Source organism: Oncorhynchus gorbuscha, linkage group LG15 (genome assembly GCF_021184085.1).
Source record: "Oncorhynchus gorbuscha isolate QuinsamMale2020 ecotype Even-year linkage group LG15, OgorEven_v1.0, whole genome shotgun sequence".
NCBI lineage: Eukaryota > Metazoa > Chordata > Actinopteri > Salmoniformes > Salmonidae > Oncorhynchus > Oncorhynchus gorbuscha.
The window spans coordinates 14,369,996-14,392,118 of record NC_060187.1 but is presented as its reverse complement, the minus strand read 5'-3'; the positions used below and the strand labels follow the sequence as shown (position 1 = coordinate 14,392,118).

Sequence of the window (22,123 nt, the reverse complement as noted above, 5' to 3'; positions counted from 1 at the left end):
ATTACACACTACACACTGTCTGTCATTACACACGGTCTGTCATTACACACTGTCTGTTATCACACACTACACACTGTCTGTCATTACACACTACACACTGTCTGTCATTACACACTACACACTGTCTGTCATTACACACGGTCTGTCATTACACACTGTCTGTTATCACACACTACACACTGTCTGTCATTACACACTACACACTGTCTGTCATTACACACTACACACTGTCTGTCATTACACACGGTCTGTCATTACACACTGTCTGTTATCACACACTACACACTGTCTGTCATTACACGCTGTCTGTCACTACACACTGTCTGTCATTACACACTACACACTGTCTGTCATCACACACTACACACTGTCTGTCATCACACACTGCACACTGTCTGTCATCACACACTGTCTGTCATTACGCACTACACACTGTCTGTCATTACACACTGTCTGTCACTACACACTGTCTGTTATCACACACTACACACTGTCTGTCATCACACACTACACACTGTCTGTCTTTACACACTACACACTGTCTGTCATCACACACTACACACTGTCTGTCATTACACACTATCTGTCATTACACACTACACACTGTCTGGCATTACACACTACACACTGTCTGTCATCACACACTCCCACTGTCTTTCATTACAAACTCACACTGTCTGTTATTACACACTACACACTGTCTGTTATCACACACTACACACTGTCTGTCATTACACAGTACACACTGTCTGTCATTACACACTACACACTGTCTGTCATTACACACTGTCTGTCATTATACACTGTCTGTCACTACACACTGTCTGTCACTACACACTGTCTGTCATTATACACTGTCTGTCATTACAAACTCACACTGTCTGTCATTACACACTGTCTGTCACTACATACTGTCTGTCACTACACACTGTCTGTCATTACACACTGTCTGTCACTACACACTGTCTATCATTACACACTGTCTGTCACTACACACTGTCTGTCATTACACACTACACACTGTCTGTCATTACACACTACACACTGTCTGTCATTACACACTGTCTGTCATTATACACTGTCTGTCACTACACACTGTCTGTCACTACACACTGTCTGTCATTACACACTACACACTGTCTGCCATTACACACTACACATTGTCTGTCATTACACACTACACACTGTCTGTCACTACACGCTGTCTGTCACTACACACTGTCTGTCATTACACACCGTCTGTCATTACAAACTCACACAGTCTGTCATTACACACTCACACTGTCTGTCATTACACACTCACACTGTATGTCATGACACACTACACACTGTCTGTCATTACACACTGTCTGTTATCACACACTACACACTGTCTGTCATTACACACTCACACTGTCTGTCATTACACACTCACACTGTATGTCATTACACACTACACACTGTCTGTCATTACACACTGTCTGTTATCACACACTACACACTGTCTGTCATCACACACTACACGCTGTCTGTCATTACACACTACACACTGTCTGTCATTACACACTACACACTGTCTGTCATCACACACTACACGCTGTCTGTCATTACACACTACACACTGTCTGTCATTACACACGACACACTGTCTGTCATTACACACTGTCTGTCACTACACACTGTCTGTCACTACACACTACACACTGTCTGTCATCACACACTCCCACTGTCATTCATTACAAACTCACACTGTCTGTCATTACACACTGTCTGTCATTACACACTACACACTGTCTGTCATTACACACTACACACTGTCTGTCATTACACACTCCACACTGTCTGTCATTACACACTACACACTGTCTGTCATTACACACTGTCTGTCATTACACACTACACACTGTCTGTCATTACACACTGTCTGTCATTATACACTGTCTGTCACTACACACTGTCTGTCACTACACACTGTCTATCATTACACACTGTCTGGCACTACACACTGTCTGGCATTACACACTACACACTGTCTGTCATTACACACTGTCTATCATTACACACTGTCTGTTATCACACACTACACACTGTCTGTCATTACGCACTCACACTGTATGTCATTACACACTACACACTGTCTGTCATCACACACTACACGCTGTCTGTCATTACACACTACACACTGTCTGTCATTACACGCTGTCTGTCATTACACACTACACACTGTCTGGCATTACACACTGTCTTTCATTACACACTGTCTGTCACTACACACTGTCTGTCACTACACACTACACACTGTCTGTCTTCACACACTCCCACTGTCATTCATTACAAACTCACACTGTCTGTCATTACACACTGTCTGTCATTACACACTACACACTGTCTGTCATTACACACTACACACTGTCTGTCATTACACACTACACACTATCTGTCATTACACACTCCCACTGTCTTTCACTACACACTGTCTGTCATTACACACTGTCTGTCATTACACACTACACACTGTCTGTCATTACACACTGTCTGTCATTATACACTGTCTGTCACTACACACTGTCTGTCACTACACACTGTCTATCATTACACACTGTCTGGCACTACACACTGTCTGGCATTACACACTACACACTGTCTGTCATTACACACTACACACTGTCTGTCACTACACACTGTCTGTCATTACACACTGTCTGTCATTACACACTGTCTGTCATTACACACTACACACTGTCTGTCATTACACACTGTCTGTCATTATACACTGTCTGTCACTACACACTGTCTATCATTACACACTGTCTGGCACTACACACTGTCTGGCATTACACACTACACACTGTCTGTCATTACACACTGTCTATCATTACACACTGTCTGTTATCACACACTACACACTGTCTGTCATTACAAACTCACACTGTCTGTCATTACACACTGTCTGTCATTACACACTCCCACTGTCATTCATTACAAACTCACACTGTCTGTCATTACACACTGTCTGTCATTACACACTACACACTGTCTGTCATTACACACTCCACACTGTCTGTCATTACACACTACACACTGTCTGTCATTACACACTGTCTGTCATTACACACTACACACTGTCTGTCATTACACACTGTCTGTCATTATACACTGTCTGTCACTACACACTGTCTGTCACTACACACTGTCTATCATTACACACTGTCTGGCACTACACACTGTCTGGCATTACACACTACACACTGTCTGTCATTACACACTGTCTATCATTACACACTGTCTGTTATCACACACTACACACTGTCTGTCATTACACACTCACACTGTCTGTCATTACACACTACACACTGTCTGTCATTACACACTGTCTGTTATCACACACTACACACTGTCTGTCATCACACACTACACGCTGTCTGTCATTACACACTACACACTGTCTGTCATTACACACTACACACTGTCTGGCATTACACACTGTCTTTCATTACACACTGTCTGTCACTACACACTGTCTGTCACTACACACTACACACTGTCTGTCTTCACACACTCCCACTGTCATTCATTACAAACTCACACTGTCTGTCATTACACACTGTCTGTCATTACACACTACACACTGTCTGTCATTACACACTACACACTGTCTGTCATTACACACTCCACACTGTCTGTCATTACACACTACACACTGTCTGTCATTACACACTACACACTATCTGGCATTACACACTCCCACTGTCTTTCACTACACACTGTCTGTCATTACACACTACACACTGTCTGTCATTACACACTGTCTGTCATTATACACTGTCTGTCACTACACACTGTCTGTCACTACACACTGTCTGTCACTACACACTGTCTATCATTACACACTGTCTGGCACTACACACTGTCTGGCATTACACACTACACACTGTCTGTCATTACACACTACACACTGTCTGTCATTACACACTACACATTGTCTGTCACTACACACTACACACTGTCTGTCATTACACACTACACACTGTCTGTCATTACACACTGTCTGTCATTACACACTACACACTGTCTGTCATCACACACTCACACTGTCTGTCATTACACACTACACACCGTCTGTCATTACAAACTCACACTGTCTGTCATTACTACACACTGTCTGTCATCACACACTCCCACTGTCTTTCACTACACACTGTCTGTCATTACACTACACACTGTCTGTCATTACACACTACACACTGTCTGTCATTACACACTACACACTGTCTGTCATTACACACTGTCTGTCATTACACACTGTCTGTCATACACACACTACACACTGTCTGTCATTATACACTGTCTGTCATTACACACTACACACTGTCTGTCATTACACACTACACACTGTCTGTCTGTCACTACACACTGTCTGTCATTACACACTGTCTGTCATTACACACTGTCTGTCACTACACACTGTCTGTCATTACACACTGTCTGTCACTACACATGTCTGTCATTACACACTACACACTGTCTGTCACTACACACATTACACACTGTCTGTCATTCTGTCACACACTGTCTGTCATTACACACTGTCTGCCATTACAAACTACACATTGTCTGTCATTACAAACTCTGTCACACTGTCTGTCATCACACACTACACACCGTCTGTCATTACAAACTCACACTGTCTGTCATTACAAACTCACACTGTCTGTCATTACACACTCACACTGTCTGTCATTACACACTACACTGTCTGTCATTACACGCTGTCTGTCACTACACACTGTCTGTCATTACAAACTCACACTGTCTGTCATTACACACTCACACTGTATGTCATTACACACTACACACTGTCTGTCATTACACACTGTCTGTTATCACACACTACACACTGTCTGTCATCACACACTACACTGTCTGTCATTCACTACACACTGTCTGTCATTACACACTGTCTGTCATTACACACTACACACTGTCTGTCATCACACACTACACACTGTCTGTCATTACACACACACTGTCTGTCATTACACACTGTCTGTCTGTCATTACACACTGTCTCACTACACACTGTCTGTCATCACACACTGTCTGTCATTCATTACAAACACACTGTCTGTCATTACACACTGTCTGTCATTACACACTACACACTGTCTGTCATTACACACTACACACTGTCTGTCATTACACACACACTGTCTGTCATTCACTACACACTGTCTGTCATTACACACTGTCTGTCATTACACACTCACTACACACTGTCTGTCATTATCACTACACACTGTCTGTCACTACACACTGTCACTACACACTGTCTGTCACTACACACACTACACACTGTCTGTCATTACACACTGTCTATCATTACACACTGTCTGTTATCACACACTACACACTGTCTGTCATTACACACTCACACTGTCTGTACACACTGTCTGTCATTACACACTTCATTACACACTGTCTGTCATTACACACTGTCTGTCATTACACTCACTGTCTGTCATTACACACTACACACTGTCTGTCACACTGTCTGTTACACACTGTCTGTCATTACACACTACACACTGTCTGTCATTACACACATTATACACTGTCTGTCACTACACTACACACTGTCTGTCATTACACACTCACACTGTCTGTCATTACACACTACACACTGTCTGTCATTACACACTGTCTGTCATCACAAACTACACACTGTCTGTCATTACACACTCACACTGTCTGTCATTACACACTACACACTACACACTGTCTGTCATCACACACTCACACTGTCTGTCACACACACACTGTCTGTCATTACACACTACACACTGTCTGTCATTCACTACACACTGTCTGTCATTACACACTGTCTGTCATTACACTCACTACACACTGTCTGTCTACACACTCACACTGTCTGTCTTCACACACTACACACTGTCTGTCATTACACACTCACACTGTCTGTCACACTGTCTGTCATTACACACTCACTGTCTGTCATTACACACTACACACTGTCTGTCATTACACACTGTCTGTCATTACACACTACACACTGTCTGTCATTACAAACTACACACTGTCTGTCATCACACACTACACACTGTCTGTCATTACACACTACACACTGTCTGTCACTACACACTGTCTGTCATATACACTGTCTGTCACTACACACTGTCTGTCATTACACACTACACACTGTCTGTCATTACACACTGTCTGGCACTACACACTGTCTGTCATTACACACTACACACTGTCTGTCATTACACACTACACACTGTCTGTCATTACACACTACACATTGTCTGTCACTACACACTACACACTGTCTGTCATTACACACTACACACTGTCTGTCATTACACACTGTCTGTCATTACACACTACACACCGTCTGTCATTACAAACTCACACTGTCTGTCATCACACACTACACACCGTCTGTCATTACAAACTCACACTGTCTGTCATTACAAACTCACACTGTCTGTCATCACACACTACACACTGTCTGTCACTACACGCTGTCTGTCACTACACACTGTCTGTCATTACAAACTCACACAGTCTGTCATTACACACTCACACTGTCTGTCATTACACACTCACACTGTCTGTCAATACACACTACACACTGTCTGTCATCACACACTACACACTGTCTGTCATTACACGCTGTCTGTCATTACACACTACACACTGTCTGTCATCACACACTACACACTGTCTGTCATTTACACACTGTCTGTCATTACACACTGTCTGTCATTACACACTGTCTGTCACTACACACTGTCTATCATTACACACTGTCTGTCACTACACACTGTCTGTCATTACACACTACACATTGTCTGTCACTACACACTACACACTGTCTGTCATTACACACTACACACTGTCTGTCATTACACACTGTCTGTCATTACACACTGTCTGTCATTACAAACTCACACTGTCTGTCATTACAAACTCACACTGTCTGTCATCACACACTACACACCGTCTGTCATTACAAACTCACACTGTCTGTCATTACAAACTCACACTGTCTGTCATCACACACTACACACTGTCTGTCATTACACACTACACACTGTCTGTCACTACACGCTGTCTGTCACTACACACTGTCCGTCATTACAAACTCACACAGTCTGTCATTACACTCACACTGTCTGTCATTACACACTCACACTGTCTGTCATTACACACTACACACTGTCTGTCATCACACACTACACACTGTCTGTCACTACACACTGTCTGTCATTACACGCTGTCTGTCATTACACACTACACACTGTCTGTCATCACACACTACACACTGTCTGTCATTACACACTGTCTGTCACTACACACTGTCTATCATTACACACTGTCTGTCACTACACACTGTCTTTCATTACACACTGTCTGTCACTACACACTGTCTGTCATTACACACTGTCTGTCATTACACACTGCCTGTCACTACACACTACACACTGTCTTTCATTACACACTGTCTGTCACTACACACTGTCTGTCATTACACACTGTCTGTCACTACACACTACACACTGTCTGTCACTACACACTGTCTGTCATTACACACTACACACTGTCTGTCACTACACACTACACACTGTCTGTCACTACACACTGTCTGTCACTACACACTGTCTGTCATTACAAACTCACACTGTCTGTCATCACACACTACAAACTGTCTGTCATTACACACTACACACTGTCTGTCACTACACACTACACACTGTCTGTCATTACACACTACACACTGTCTGTCACTACACACTACACACTGTCTGTCATTACACACCGTCTGTCATTACAAACTCACACTGTCTGTCATCACACACTACACACTGTCTGTCATTACACCCTACACACTGTCTGTCACTACACACTGTCTGTCATCACACACTACACACTGTCTGTCATTACACACAATCTGTCATTACAAACTCACACAGTCTGTCATTACACACTCACACTGTCTGTCATTACACACTCACACTGTCTGTCACTACACACTGTCTGTCATTACAAACTCACACAGTCTGTCATTACACACTCACACTGTCTGTCATTACACACTCACACTGTCTGTCACTACACACTGTCTGTCATTACACACTCACACTGTCTGTCATTACACACTCACACTGTCTGTCACTACACACTGTCTGTCATTACACACTCACACTGTCTGTCATTACACACTCACACTGTCTGTCACTACACACTGTCTGTCATTACACACTACACACTGTCTGTCATTACACACAATCTGTCATTACAAACTCACACAGTCTGTCATTACACACTCACACTGTCTGTCATCACACACTACACACTGTCTGTCATTACACACAATCTGTCATTACAAACTCACACAGTCTGTCATTACACACTCACACTGTCTGTCACTACACACTACACACTGTCTGTCACTACACACTGTCTGTCATTACACACCGTCTGTCATTACAAACTCACACTGTCTGTCATCACACACTACACACTGTCTGTCATTACACCCTACACACTGTCTGTCACTACACACTGTCTGTCATCACACACTACACACTGTCTGTCATTACACACAATCTGTCATTACAAACTCACACAGTCTGTCATTACACACTCACACAGTCTGTCATTACAAACTCACACAGTCTGTCATTACACACTCACACTGTCTGTCATTACACACTCACACTGTCTGTCATTACACACTCACCCAGTCTGTCATTACACACTCACACAGTCTGTCATTACACACTGTCTGTCATTACACACTGTCTGTCATTACACACTCACACAGTCTGTCATTACACACTCACACAGTCTGTCATTACAACCTCATTGTCTGTCACAGGTAGAGAGGGGGGAGTGGGAAGGAGGAATATGTAATGGGAGAGTGTGTACCTCAGCACTAAGGTACATTGTACAAGACACATTTTGATACACACAGTCTGAAAGCCACTTACAGTGGTGGGAGAGGTTAGCGTTCTCTCTCTGGATGTTGTTGGGCAGTAGAGGGGGTGTGGAAGTGGAGCGGGGGCCCGAGGTGGAGGGAGGGGTCCTCCACGAAGCTGTTGTTCTGGGGGGAGGAGGAGGGGAGGATGTCGAAGGAACTGCGGTCGACCGTGTGGCTGTGGTTGGTTCTGTAGTGGTGGTGGTGGTTTTAGTAGCACCTGTGGTTGGATTGGTAGTTGTGGTTGCTGAGGTGGTGGTTGTGGTAGGAGTTGTAGTGGTAGTGCTGGTGGCTGTGTTCGGAGCTGATGTGGTTGTCTTGGGTTTGACTGCAAGGAGAGAAGAGATCAAACAGAGATACTAGAGTTATCAGGCTGGCAGATCAACTGACAGCACAGACAAGTCTTTCCTTGTAAAGAGACAGCGAGCGCTCCATAGTTTACATGGACAGACATCAACAGAAGTGGGTCTGAACTACTCAAAACTGAACTACTTAAAACTGCCTTCTCTGCACTTAAAGCCATAACATGCTCGTAGAGCACAGACAGAGGGAATACATCCGTTTGAAGTTATTCAGTTTCTATTCATTCTGAGTGAGTGAGAGTGTGTACACCCTCCCCTTTCTGGTACAGAGGATCTGCAGTGCAGGCAGGCTGCCTGGTGGCCTGTGTTCATCCCTCATCCCTCTCTCTTTCTGGGGACAGCACTGCGACAACCCACCTGTGTACCTCCAGACACAGAGTCTCCGGAGGGAAGAGAGGACAAGAATGGAACAGCCATACAATAGACACAGAGCGTTCCCAAGGGAGGACAGGACAGGAATGGAACAGCCAGAGAGATAATGGAGGTCATTATAGGGCTCAGATTGACAGTGAGCAAGGGCTAATTGAGAATGAGATTAATTGGCAAGTGGAACATTGAAGGGAAAGTGGGGAAGGGAAAGGGTGTAACACGTTTTAAACAGTTTAAACAGTTTACCTACGGCACAGTGGTGAAGGGAAAGGGTGTAACACGTTTAAACAGTTTACCTACGGCACAGTGGGGAAGGGAAAGTGTGTAACACATTTTAAACAGTTTACCTACGGCACAGTGAGGAAGGGAAAGGGTGTAACACGCTTTAAACAGTTTACCTACGGCACAGTGGGGAAGGGAAAGTGTGTAACACATTTTAAACAGTTTACCTACGGCACAGTGAGGAAGGGAAAGGGTGTAACACGCTTTAAACAGTTTACCTACGGAACAGTGGGGAAGGGAAAGGGTGTAACACGTTTTAAACAGTTTACCTACGGCAAGGTGGGGAAGGTGTAACACTTTTTAAAAAGTTTACCTACGGCACAGTGGGGAAGGGAAAGGGTGTAACACGTTTTAAACAGTTTACCTACGGAACAGTGGGGAAGGGAAAGGGTGCAACACGTTTGAAACAGTTTACCTATGGCACATCGTCTCATGCCTGGTCCCAGCTCCATGCCGTCCGGGCAGGCACAGGTGTACTTGGGGGAGTGGTCAGTGATCTGGGGGGCTTTAAGACACAGGTACTCACAGCCCCCGTTAGGTAGACTGCCCATGTTACAGCTGTCTGGAGCTAGACAGGAAGAGACAACAGAGACATATCACACAGTAATACGACTGTCAGGCACTCAACATGTATTCATAATACTCATTGACTAAATATTATTGTTCCTGTACAAAGACATGGTTGGAAAGCCTCTCTATGTTTCCTAAAATAAGATGAAATATTATGTCCAAAAGCTAGCAGTGCTAAGGTACATAACAGAACGTCTCCCTTCCCTCCTTCTAACCATAAAAGGCTGCACACACCTCGCTAGGTCTAAAACTGACTTTAAAATGCCTCCCGTTCTCCTAACTGTGCTTCCAGGAACTAGAGAAACAGCTTTTATGTCCCCAACTCTGCAGAGGAGATGGGGGGGAGGAGGCCGATACTAAGGAATGGGATATGTGCTGTTATACAAGAGGATGTTGCAAACACTGCAGAGATGTTGCAATAATCCTCTTCCCTCAGTTCTTCTGGAGATAGACGTACCACTACCACAGAAACTCAGTTTCAAAGTTCAGCTCACACTGACAAAGAAAATAAGACAAAAAGAAAAGCTGAGAAGGAAAGCAAAGAAAAGTCTTCCTGAAATGTGTAGATTTAAAAAAGCCTTAGAACAGGATGCGATCTTAGAACAGGATATGGAAATAGAACCATTTAAAATCAAACCCGATCTGTAGGTGAATGATCTTTTTTTATGTGTTATGAAAATAGTTCTTCTTACACGAGAGAGAGAGTGAGAGAGAGAGAGAGAGTGAGAGAGAGACAGAGAGTGAGAGAGAGACAGAGAGTGAGAGAGAGAGAGAGAGAGACATAGAAATACAGAGCATTGAGAATGAGCGACAGCGAGAGAGATAGAGACAGAGAGAGACTGACAGAGAGGGAGAGGCTGACAGAGAGACAGCTAGAGAGACTGACAGAGGGAGAGACTGACAGAGAGACAGATAGAGAGACTGACAGAGGGAGAGACTGACGAAGAGACAGCTGGAGAGACTGACAGAGAGGGAGAGACTGACAGAGAGACAGAGAGAGACTGACAGAGAGGGAGAGGCTGACAGAGAGACAGAGAGACTGACAGAGAGACAGATAGAGAGACTGACAGAGAGGGAGAGACTGACAGAGAGACAGATAGAGAGACTGACAGAGAGGGAGAGACTGACAGAGAGACAGATAGAGAGACTGACAGAGAGGGAGAGGCTGACAGAGAGACAGCTAGAGAGACTGACAGAGGGAGAGACTGACAGAGAGACAGATAGAGAGACTGACAGAGGGAGAGACTGACGAAGAGACAGCTAGAGAGACTGACAGATAGGGAGAGGCTGACAGAGACAGCTAGAGAGACTGACAGAGAGGGAGAGGCTGACAGAGAGACAGCTAGAGAGACTGACAGAGAGGGAGAGGCTGACAGAGAGACAGCTAGAGAGACTGACAGAGGGAGAGACTGACAGAGAGACAGATAGAGAGACTGACAGAGGGAGAGACTGACGAAGAGACAGCTAGAGAGACTGACAGATAGGGAGAGGCTGACAGAGACAGCTAGAGAGACTGACAGAGGGAGAGACTGACAGAGACAGCTAGAGAGACTGACAGAGGGAGAGACTGACAGAGAGACAGCTAGAGAGACTGACAGAGAGACAGCTAGAGAGACTGACAGAGAGGGGGAGACTGATAGAGAGGGAGAGGCTGACAGAGAGACAGCTAGAGAGACTGACAGAGAGACAGCTAGAGAGACTGACAGAGAGGGAGAGGCTGACAGAGAGACAGCTAGATAGGCTGACAGAGATGGAGAGACTGACAGAGAGGGAGAGACTGACAGAGAGACAGCTAGAGAGACTGACAGAGAGGGAGAGACTGACAGAGAGGGAGAGGCTGACAGAGAGACAGTTAGAGAGACTGACAGAGTGGGAGAGACTGATAGAGAGGGAGAGACAGACAGAGAGACAGCTAGAGAGACTGACAGAGAGGGAGAGACTGACAGAGAGACAGCTAGAGAGACTGACAGAGAGGGAGAGACTGATAAGAGAGGGAGAGACTAACAGAGAGACAGCTAGAGAGGTTGACAGAGAGACAGCTAGAGAAACTGAAAGAGAAGGAGAGACTGACAGAGAGACAGTTAGAGAGGCTGACAGAGAGGGAGAGACGGACAGAGAGACAGTTAGAGAGGCTGACAGAGAGAGACAGACTAGAGAGACTGACAGAGAGGAGAGACTGACAGAGAGACAGTTAGAGAGGCTGACAGAGAGGAGAGAGACAGAGAGACAGAGAGACAGTTAGAGGAGGCTGACAGAGAGGGAGAGACGGACAGAGAGACAGCTAGAGAGACTAGACAGAGAGGCTGACAGGAGAGACTGACAGAGAGACAGCTAGAGAGACTGACAGAGAGGGAGAGGCTGACAGAGAGACAGACAGAGAGAGAGACTGACAGAGAGAGAGACTGACAGAGAGACAGCTAGAGAGACTGACAGAGAGAGACTGACAGAGAGGGAGACTAACAGAGAGACAGCTAGAGACAGCTGACAGAGAGAGACTGACAGAGAGAGACTGACAGAGACAGCTAGAGAGACTGACAGAGAGAGGGAGAGCTGACAGAGAGACAGCTAGAGAGCTGACAGACTGAGAGAGGACAGCTAGAGACTGACAGAGAGAGACTGACAGAGACAGCTAGAGAGGCTGACAGAGAGGGAGAGACAGAGAGACAGCTAGAGAGGCTGACAGAGAGGGAGGACTGACACAGAGGGATAGACTGACTGAGAGACAGCTAGAGAGGACAGAGAGGGAGAGAGACACAGAGACTGACAGAGAGGCTGGCAGAGAGACACTGACAGAGAGACAGCTAGAGAGACTGACAGAGAGAGGCTAGAGAGGCTGACAGAGAGACTAGAGAGCTGACAGAGACAGCTAGAGAGGCTGACAGAGAGGGAGAGACTGACAGAGAGAGACTGACAGAGAGACAGCTAGAGAGACTGACAGAGAGACAGACTGACAGAGAGAGACAGACAGCTAGAGAGGCTGACAGAGAGGGAGAGACTGACAGAGAGACAGCTAGAGAGGCTGACAGAGAGAGACTGACAGAGAGACAGCTAGAGAGACTGACAGAGAGGGAGAGACTGACAGAGAGACAGCTAGAGAGACTGACAGAGAGACAGCTAGCTAGAGGCTGACAGAGAGGGAGAGACTGACAGAGAGGACAGACTGACAGAGAGACAGAGAGGCTGACAGAGAGACAGCTAGAGAGACAGAGAGAGACTGACAGAGAGACAGAGAGACTGACAGAGAGACAGCTAGAGAGGCTGACAGAGAGGAGAGGCTGACAGAGAGACACAGCTAGAGAGGCTGACAGAGAGAGACTGACACAGAGAGACTGACAGAGAGACAGCTAGAGAGGCTGACAGAGAGGGAGAGACTGACAGAGAGAGACTGACAGAGGAGAGGGACTGACAGAGAGACAGCTAGAGAGACTGACAGAGAGACAGCTAGAGAGGCTGACAGAGAGGTAGAGACTGACAGAGAGACAGCTAGAGAGACTGACAGAGACAGCTAGAGAGGCTGACAGAGAGGGAGAGACTGACAGAGAGGGAGAGACTGACAGAGAGACAGCTAGAGAGGCTGACAGAGAGGGAGAGACTGACAGAGAGGGAGAGACTGACAGAGAGACAGCTAGAGAGTCTGACAGAGAGGGAGAGACTGACAGAGAGACAGCTAGAGAGGCTGACAGAGAGGGAGAGACTGACAGAGAGACAGCTAGAGAGACTGACAGAGAGGGAGAGACTGACAGAGAGACAGCTAGAGAGACTGACAGAGAGGGAGAGACTGACAGAGAGACAGCTAGAGGGGCTGACAGAGAGGGAGAGACTGACAGAGAGACAGCTAGAGAGGCTGACAGAGAGACAGCTAGAGAGACTGACAGAGAGACAGCTAGAGAGACTGACAGAGAGGGAGAGACTGATAGAGAGACATCTAGAGAGGCTGACAGAGAGGGAGAGGCTGACAGAGAGGGAGAGACTGACAGAGAGGGAGAGGCTGACAGAGAGGGAGAGTGTCAAAGCAAGACAGAGAGAATAGGGTAATGAAACCTGCAGAAGTAGCACTATGATGAATATTTCACTTTAGAGATGCTTGAGAAACCAAGGTTGTGTCTGAAAAGACAACCTATTCCCTATATAGTGCACTACTTTTGACCAGGACAAATACATAGGGAACGGGGCGCCATTTGGGACACAGTCTAACTCTACAGCACTAGTTAATTTATTCACAGTGGGGCAAAAAAAATCATCATATGTACACTTCAACTATGACAGACAAAAGGAGAGAAAAAATCCAGAAAATCACATTGTAGGATTTTTATGAATTTATTTGCAAATTATGGTGGAAAATAAGTATTTGGTTAATAACAATACTTTATCTCAATACTTTGTTATATACCCTTTGTTGGCAATGACAGAGGTCAAACGTTTTCTGTAAGTCTTCACAAGGTTTTCACACACTGTTGCTGGTGTTTTGGCCCATTCCTCCATGCAGATCTCCTCTAGAGCAGTGATGTTTTGGGGCTGTTGCATGACTAAAAGTATATGGACACCTGCTGGCCTAACATCTCATTACAAAATCATGGACATGAATATGGAGTTGGTCCCCCCCTTTGGTGATGTAACAACCTCCACTCTTCTGGGAAGGCTTTCCACTAGATGTTGGAACATTGCTGTGGGGACTTGCTTCCATTCAGCCACAAGAGCATTAGTGAGGTCGGGCACTGATGTTGGATGATTAGGCCTGGTCCGCAGTCAGCTTTCCAATTCATCCCACAGGTGTTCAAGTTATTCCACACCGAAATCGAAAAGCCATTTCTGTATGGACTTTGCTTTGCGCACGGGGTATTGTCATGCTGAAACAGGAAAGGGCCTTCTCCAAACTGTTGCCACAAAGTTGGAAGCACAGAATCCTCTATAATGTCATTGTATGCTGTAGTGTTAAGATTTCCCTTCACTGGAACTAAGGAGCTTAGACCGAACCATGAAAAACAGCCCCAGACATTGTTCCTCCTCCACCAAACTGTACAGCATTTGAGGCAGGTAGAGTTCTCCTTGCATCTGCCAAACCCAGATTCGTCCATCAGGCTGCCAGATGGTGAAGCATAATTTATCACTCCAGGGAAAGGCGTTTCCACTGCTCCAGAGTCCAATGGCGGTGAGATTTATACCACTCCAGCCGATGCTTGGCATTGAGCATGGTGATCTTAGGCTTGTGTGCGGCTGCTCGGCCATGGAAACCCATTTAACCTCTTTCTCCTACCCCCTAATTTTTCGAACATTCTGTTAAAAATCGCACAACATTTCAGCGCCCTGCTACTCATGCCAGGAATATAGTATATGCATATGATTAGTATGTGTGGATAGAAAACACTCAGACGTTTATAAAACTGGTTAAATCACGGCTGTGACTATGACAGAACGTGCGTTTCATCGAAAAGTGCAGGAAAATCTGATCACTGAAAGTGGAAAAATATATCCATCCGCCGCTTCAACCCATTGTTATGGGCGAACGACATTAAATAGGGCTGAGGTTGCAGTACCTACAGCTTCCACACGATGTCAACAGTCTTGTCATTTGCCAATTCTTTGTTTCTCGGTCAAAAGAACAAGAGACAGGCTTTTTCTTCAGGTCTTCGACCGGATATTTTGGTTGAGAAATACACGGACAGTATTTCAAGACGGACCCCTATAGAAAACACTTTGTCTCGTGATTAATTTGATCGCTTATTAATGAAGTTCCCGACGAACAGTTCTTATGCTGACATTGCTTCCAGAGGCAGTTTGGAACTCAGTAGGGAATGCTGCAACCGAGGACAAACAAGCTACGACAAACTGACTTGGAAAGGTGGCATCCAATGGCGGTGCCATGTTGAAAGTCACTGAGATCTTCAGTAAGGCCATTTTACTGCCCGTGTTTGTCTATGTAGATTGCATGTCTGTGCGCTTAGTTTTATACACCTGTCAGCAACGGGTGTGACTGAAATAGCCGAATCCACTAATTTGAAGGGGTGAACACATGCTTTTGCATATATAGTGTATTTTCCAGTGTCGCAGACAGACACAAACATTAATATTGACACTTGACCCATTTCTCTCAGGAAAAATAACATACAGGTAGTGTTCCTGTGTTCTATTAAAAAAACACTACAAAATAAATACTGTGTGTATGAGCATGTATGTGTGTACATGTACATGTCTGTCTCTCACCTTTGGGTTGGCGTAGTTCGTGGAACACCACAACATCTAGAGGGTTATTGAGGTGTTCTGCTAGCGTAGCCACATCGTGTCCTGTTAGCCTGTTAGCGCTGTAGATAGCCTCATCCTCCAGGTCTGTCCAGTACACACGGTCCTGCAGAGAGACATGGGGATGGTTCAGTCCTCAACCCACAACACATAAGCAGTTGTTTTCTATGACGTGTGAGGCAGCGAGACAGGAGGCTGTGCAATCACAGTAAGTCAGGAGAGACTATATCAAGATGTGACATTACAGTAAGTGAGCTGGAGAATAATATATCTGTTGTTACAAAGCCTGCAGACAGATTGGCCGTTATTGTTGTCATTGTCAATACACAGGCAGATCGCTCATGAGTGACTGCGAAATTGGATGTCTAACCACGTCCTGAGGACATCGGAAAAAGTTGGCTTGAGTTTTGTTCAATACAATCTAATCCTCACACTAAACATGTTGGATACATTCTCCCACCAAAATCTACAGTTTTAAGTAGCCTATCACACTTTGTGGAGCACCACAACATCTAGAGGGCTATTGAGGCGTTCTGCTAACGTAGCCACATCATGTCCTGTCACCAGACACTGAAGGAGGTCCTTTCCAGCAGGTATAAGGGAACACCAGCGGTTGACATTGACCTCCATCAGTACATTTAACACAATGTAATGGCTTTTCTCCACTCATCACCAGTGGGGCAATATTCAGCAGCAGTCCACAGGGACCCAGACCAACCCTAGACATAAGACCTCTATTTACAACTTTTCATTACTTTCTGTCCATCGCCCTCTTTCTCTTTCCCTCAATTCGCCTCTCTCTCTCATCTAATGCCATCTTATCAGCCTGTCCTCCAGTGATACCATAGCAGCATGAGCGGAGGCTGAGGTGATAGTTCCATGGTTGCTACGGCAACCTTAGATCCATCTGCTACCACGAGCAAACATGAAACGAGTTGTGAGAGGAGGGACAGAGAGAAATTTAGATGAAGATAGAGCGAGAAGAGGGAAACAGAGAGGGAGAGAAGAGATAGAGAGCTAGTACAAGACAAAGAGACAAATAGACAGAGAGAGAATAAGATAGTTGAGAGAGAAAGAGATTGTGATCGAGATATAAACAGAGAGAGATCATGATCGAGAAGTAGACAGAGAGAGATCGTGATAGAGAGATAGACAGAGAGAGATCGTGATAGAGAGATAGACGGAGAAAGAGATTGTGATAGTGAGATAGACAGAGAGAGAGATCGTGATAGAGAGATAGACAGAGAAAGAGATTGTGATAGTGAGATGAACAGATAGACAGAGAAAGAGATTGTGAGATAGACGAGAGATAGACAGCGAGCTGATCGAGAGAGCTATACAGAGAGAGAGCGATAGAGACACACACAGAGAGAGAAAGAGAGGGAGAGAGACAGACAGTCAGACAGACGGACAGTCCTAACAATGGCAGTCAAACACCCAAGCAGAAAATCACATTGTAGGATTTTTTATGAATTTATTTGCAAATTATGGTGGAAAATAAGTATTTGGTCACCTACAAACAAGCAAGATTTCTGGCTCTCACAGACCCGTAACTTCTTCTTTAAGAGGCTCCTCTGTCCCACACTCGTTACCTGTATTAATGGCACCTGTTTGAACTTGTTATCAGTATAAAAGACACCTGTCCACAACCTCAAACAGTCACACTCCAAACTCCACTAAGGCCAAGACCAAAGAGCTGTCAAAGGACACCAGAAACAAAATTGTAGACCTGCACTAGGCTGGGAAGACTGAATCTTCAATAGGTAAGCAGCTTGGTTTGTAGAAATCAACTGTGGGAGCAATTATTAGGAAATGGAAGACATACAAGACCACTGATAATCTCCCTCGATCTGGGGCTCCACGCAAGATCTCACCCCATGGGATCAAAATGATCACAAGAACAGTGAGCAAAACCCCAGAACCACACAGGGGGACCTAGTGAATGACCTGCAGAGAGCTGGGACCAAAGTAACAAAGCCTACCATCAGTAACACACTACGCCGCCAGGGACTCAAATCGTGCAGTGCCAGTACATATCCATGCCCGTCTGAAGTTTGCTAGAGAGCATTTGGATGATCCACAAGAAGTTTGGGAGAATGTCATATGGTCAGATGAAACCAAAATATAACTTTTTGGTAAAAACTCAACTCGTCGTGTTTGGAGGACAAAGAATGCTGAGTTGCATCCATAGAACACCATACCTACTCTGAAGCATGGGGGTGGAAACATCATGCTTTGGGGCTGTTTTTCTGCAAAGACACCAGGACGACTGATCCGTGTAAAGGAAAGAATGAATGGGGCCATGTATCGTGAGATTTTGAGTGAAAACCTCCTTCCATCAACAAGGGCATTGAAGATGAAATGTGGCTGGGTCTTTCAGCATGACAATGATTCCAAACACATCGCCCGGGCAACAAAGGAGTGGCTTCGTAAGAAGCATTTCAAGGTCCTGGAGTGGCCTAGCCAGTCTCCAGATCTCAACCCCATAGAAAATCTTTGGAGAGAGTTGAAAGTCCGTGTTGCCCAGCAACAGCCCCAAAACATCACTGCTCTAGTGGAGATCTGCATGGAGAAATGGGCCAAAATACCAGCAACAGTGTGTGACTTACAAAAAATGTTTGACCTCTGTCATTGCCAACAACGGGTATGTAACAAAGTATTGAGATAAACTTTTGTTATTGAACAAATACTTATTTTCCACCATAATTTGCAAATAAATTCATTAAAAATCCTACAATGTGATTTTCTGGATTTTTTTTCTCATTTTGTCTGTCATAGTTGAAGTGTACCTATGATGGAAATTACAGGCCTCTCTCATCATTTTAAGTGGGAGAACTTGCACAATTGGTGGCTGACTAAATACGTTTTTGCCCCACTGTAGATCTTCTGCACAGATTCTGTCAGACCTGGGCCCTGACAGTAAATCTCAATAATACAAAAATAATGGTGTTCCAAAAAAGGTCCAGTCGCCAGGACCACAAATAAAAGTTCCATGTAGACACCGTTTCCCTAGAGCACACAAAAAACTATACATACCTCGGCCTAAACATCAGCGCCACAGGTAACTTCCACAAAGCTGTGGACAATCTGAGATACAAGGCAAGAAGGGCATTCTGTGCCATTAAAAGGAACATAAAATTCAACATACCAATCAGGACCTGGGAAAAAATACTTAAATCAGTTATAGAACCCATTGCCCTTTATGGTTGTGAGGTCTGGGGTCAGCTCACCAACCAAGAATTCACAAAATACGCCAAACACCAAATTGAGAGTCTGCATACAGAATTCTGCAAAAACATCCTGTGTACAACGTAAACCAAATAATGCATGCAGAACAGAATCAGGCCGATACCCACTAACATAAAATTCTACAACCACCTAAAAGGAAGTGATTCCATAACAAAGTCATCACCTACAGAGAGTTGAACCTGGAGAAGAGTCCCCTAAGCAAGCTGCTCCTGGGGCTCTGTTCACAAACACAAACACACCCCACAGAGCCCCAGGACAGCAGCACAATTAGACCCAACCAAATCATGAGAAAACAAAAAGATAATCACTTGACACATTGGCAAGAATTAACATAAAAACAGAGCAAACTAGAATGCTATTTGTCCCTGAACATAGAGTGCACAGTGGCAGAATACCACTCTCTCTCTCCATCCCCCCTTTCTCTCCATCCCCCCTTTCTCTCCATCCGCCTCTCTCTCCATCCCCTCTTTCTCTCCATCCACCTCTCTCTCTCTCCACGCCCTCTTTCTCTCCATCCACTCTCTCTCTCTCTCTCCATCCCCCTCTTTTTCTCCATCCCCTCTTTCTCTCCATCCCCCTCTCTCTCTCCATCCACCTCTCTCTCTCTCTCTCCATCCCCCTCTTTCTCTCCATCCCCCTCTTTCTCTCCATCCCCCCTCTCTCTCCATCCACCTCTCTCACTCTCTCCATCCCCCTCTTTCTCTCCATCCCCCCTTTCTCTCCATTCGCCTCTCTCTCTCCATCCCCCTTTCTCTCCATCCCCTCTTTCTCTCCATCCCCCCTTTCTCTCCATTCGCCTCTCTCTCTCTCTCATCCCCCTTTCTCTCCATCCGCCTCTCTCTCTCCATCCCCACTTCCTCTCCATCCGCTCTCTCTCTCTCTCCATCCCCCTCTTCCTCTCCATTCGCCTCTCTCTCTCTCTCTCCATCCCCCTCTTCCTCTCCATCCGCCTCTCTCTCTCTCTCTCCATCCCCCTCTTCCTCTCCATCTGCCTCTCTCTCTCTCCATCCCCCTCTTCCTCTCCATCTGCCTCCATCTCTCTCTCTCCATCCCCCTTCTCTCCATTCGCCTCTCTCTCTCTCTCATCCCCCTTTCTCTCCATCCGCCTCTCTCTCTCTTCATCCCCCTTTCTCTCCATCCCCACTTCCTCTCCATCCGCCTCTCTCTCTCTCTCTCTCCATCCCCCTCTTCCTCTCCATCTGCCTCTCTCTCTCTCCATCCCCTCTTCCTCTCCATCCGCCTCTCTCTCTCTCCATCCCCCTCTTCCTCTCCATTCGCCTCTCTCTCTCCATCCCCTCTTCCTCTCCATCTGCCTCTCTCTCTCTCCATCCCCCTCTTTCTCTCCATCTGCTCTCTCTCTCTCCATCCCCCCTTCTCTCCATCCGCCTCTCTCTCTCCATCCCCCTCTTCCTCTCCATCTGCCTCTCTCTCTCTCCATCCCCCTCTTCCTCTCCATCCGCCTCTCTCTCTCTCCATCCCCCTCTTCCTCTCCATCTGCCTCTCTCTCTCTCCATCCCCTCTTCCTCTCCATCCGCTCTCTCTCTCTCTCCATCCCCTCTTCCTCTCCATCTGCCCTCTCTCTCTCCATCCCCCTCTTCCTCTCCATCCCTCTTCCTCTCCATCTGCCTCTCTCTCTCTCCATCCCCTCTTCCTCTCCATCCGCCCTCTCTCTCTCCATCCCCCTCTTCCTCTCCATCTGCCTCTCTTTCTCTCCATCCCCCTCTTCCTCTCCATCCATCCCCCTCTCTCTCATCCGCCTCTCTCTCTCTCCATCCCCCTCTTCCTCTCCATCCCCTCTCTCTCTCTCCATCCCCCTCTTCCTCTCCATCCGCCTCTCTCTCTCTCTCCATCCCCCTCTTCCTCTCCATCTGCCTCTCTCTCTCTCCATCCCCCTCTCTTCCTCTCCATCTGCCTCTCTCTCTCTCCATCCATCCCCCTCTTCCTCTCCATCCGCCTCTCTCTCTCTCTCCATCCCCCTCTTCCTCTCCATCTGCCTCTCTCTCTCTCCATCCCCTCTTCCTCTCCATCCGCTCTCTCTCTCCTCCCTCTCCATCTGCCTCTCTCTCTCTCC

The 22,123-nt window shown here is 45.9% G+C and overlaps 1 protein-coding gene across 2 annotated transcripts in view; it reads right to left on the bottom strand.

The window, feature by feature from the left end:
- The window catches only part of LOC123996644 (low-density lipoprotein receptor-related protein 8-like), a 405,748-nt gene that overhangs the window by 26,964 nt on the left and 356,661 nt on the right, over window positions 1-22,123 (bottom strand). For both annotated transcript variants that reach the window (XM_046300197.1, XM_046300196.1), the window contains exons 14-16: window positions 16,768-16,909; window positions 10,412-10,564; window positions 8,997-9,311 (exon numbers count right to left, since the gene is read on the bottom strand). In XM_046300197.1, coding sequence (XP_046156153.1) covers window positions 8,997-9,311; window positions 10,412-10,564; window positions 16,768-16,909 — 610 coding nt within the window. The remainder of the gene's footprint in view (window positions 1-8,996; window positions 9,312-10,411; window positions 10,565-16,767; window positions 16,910-22,123) is intronic.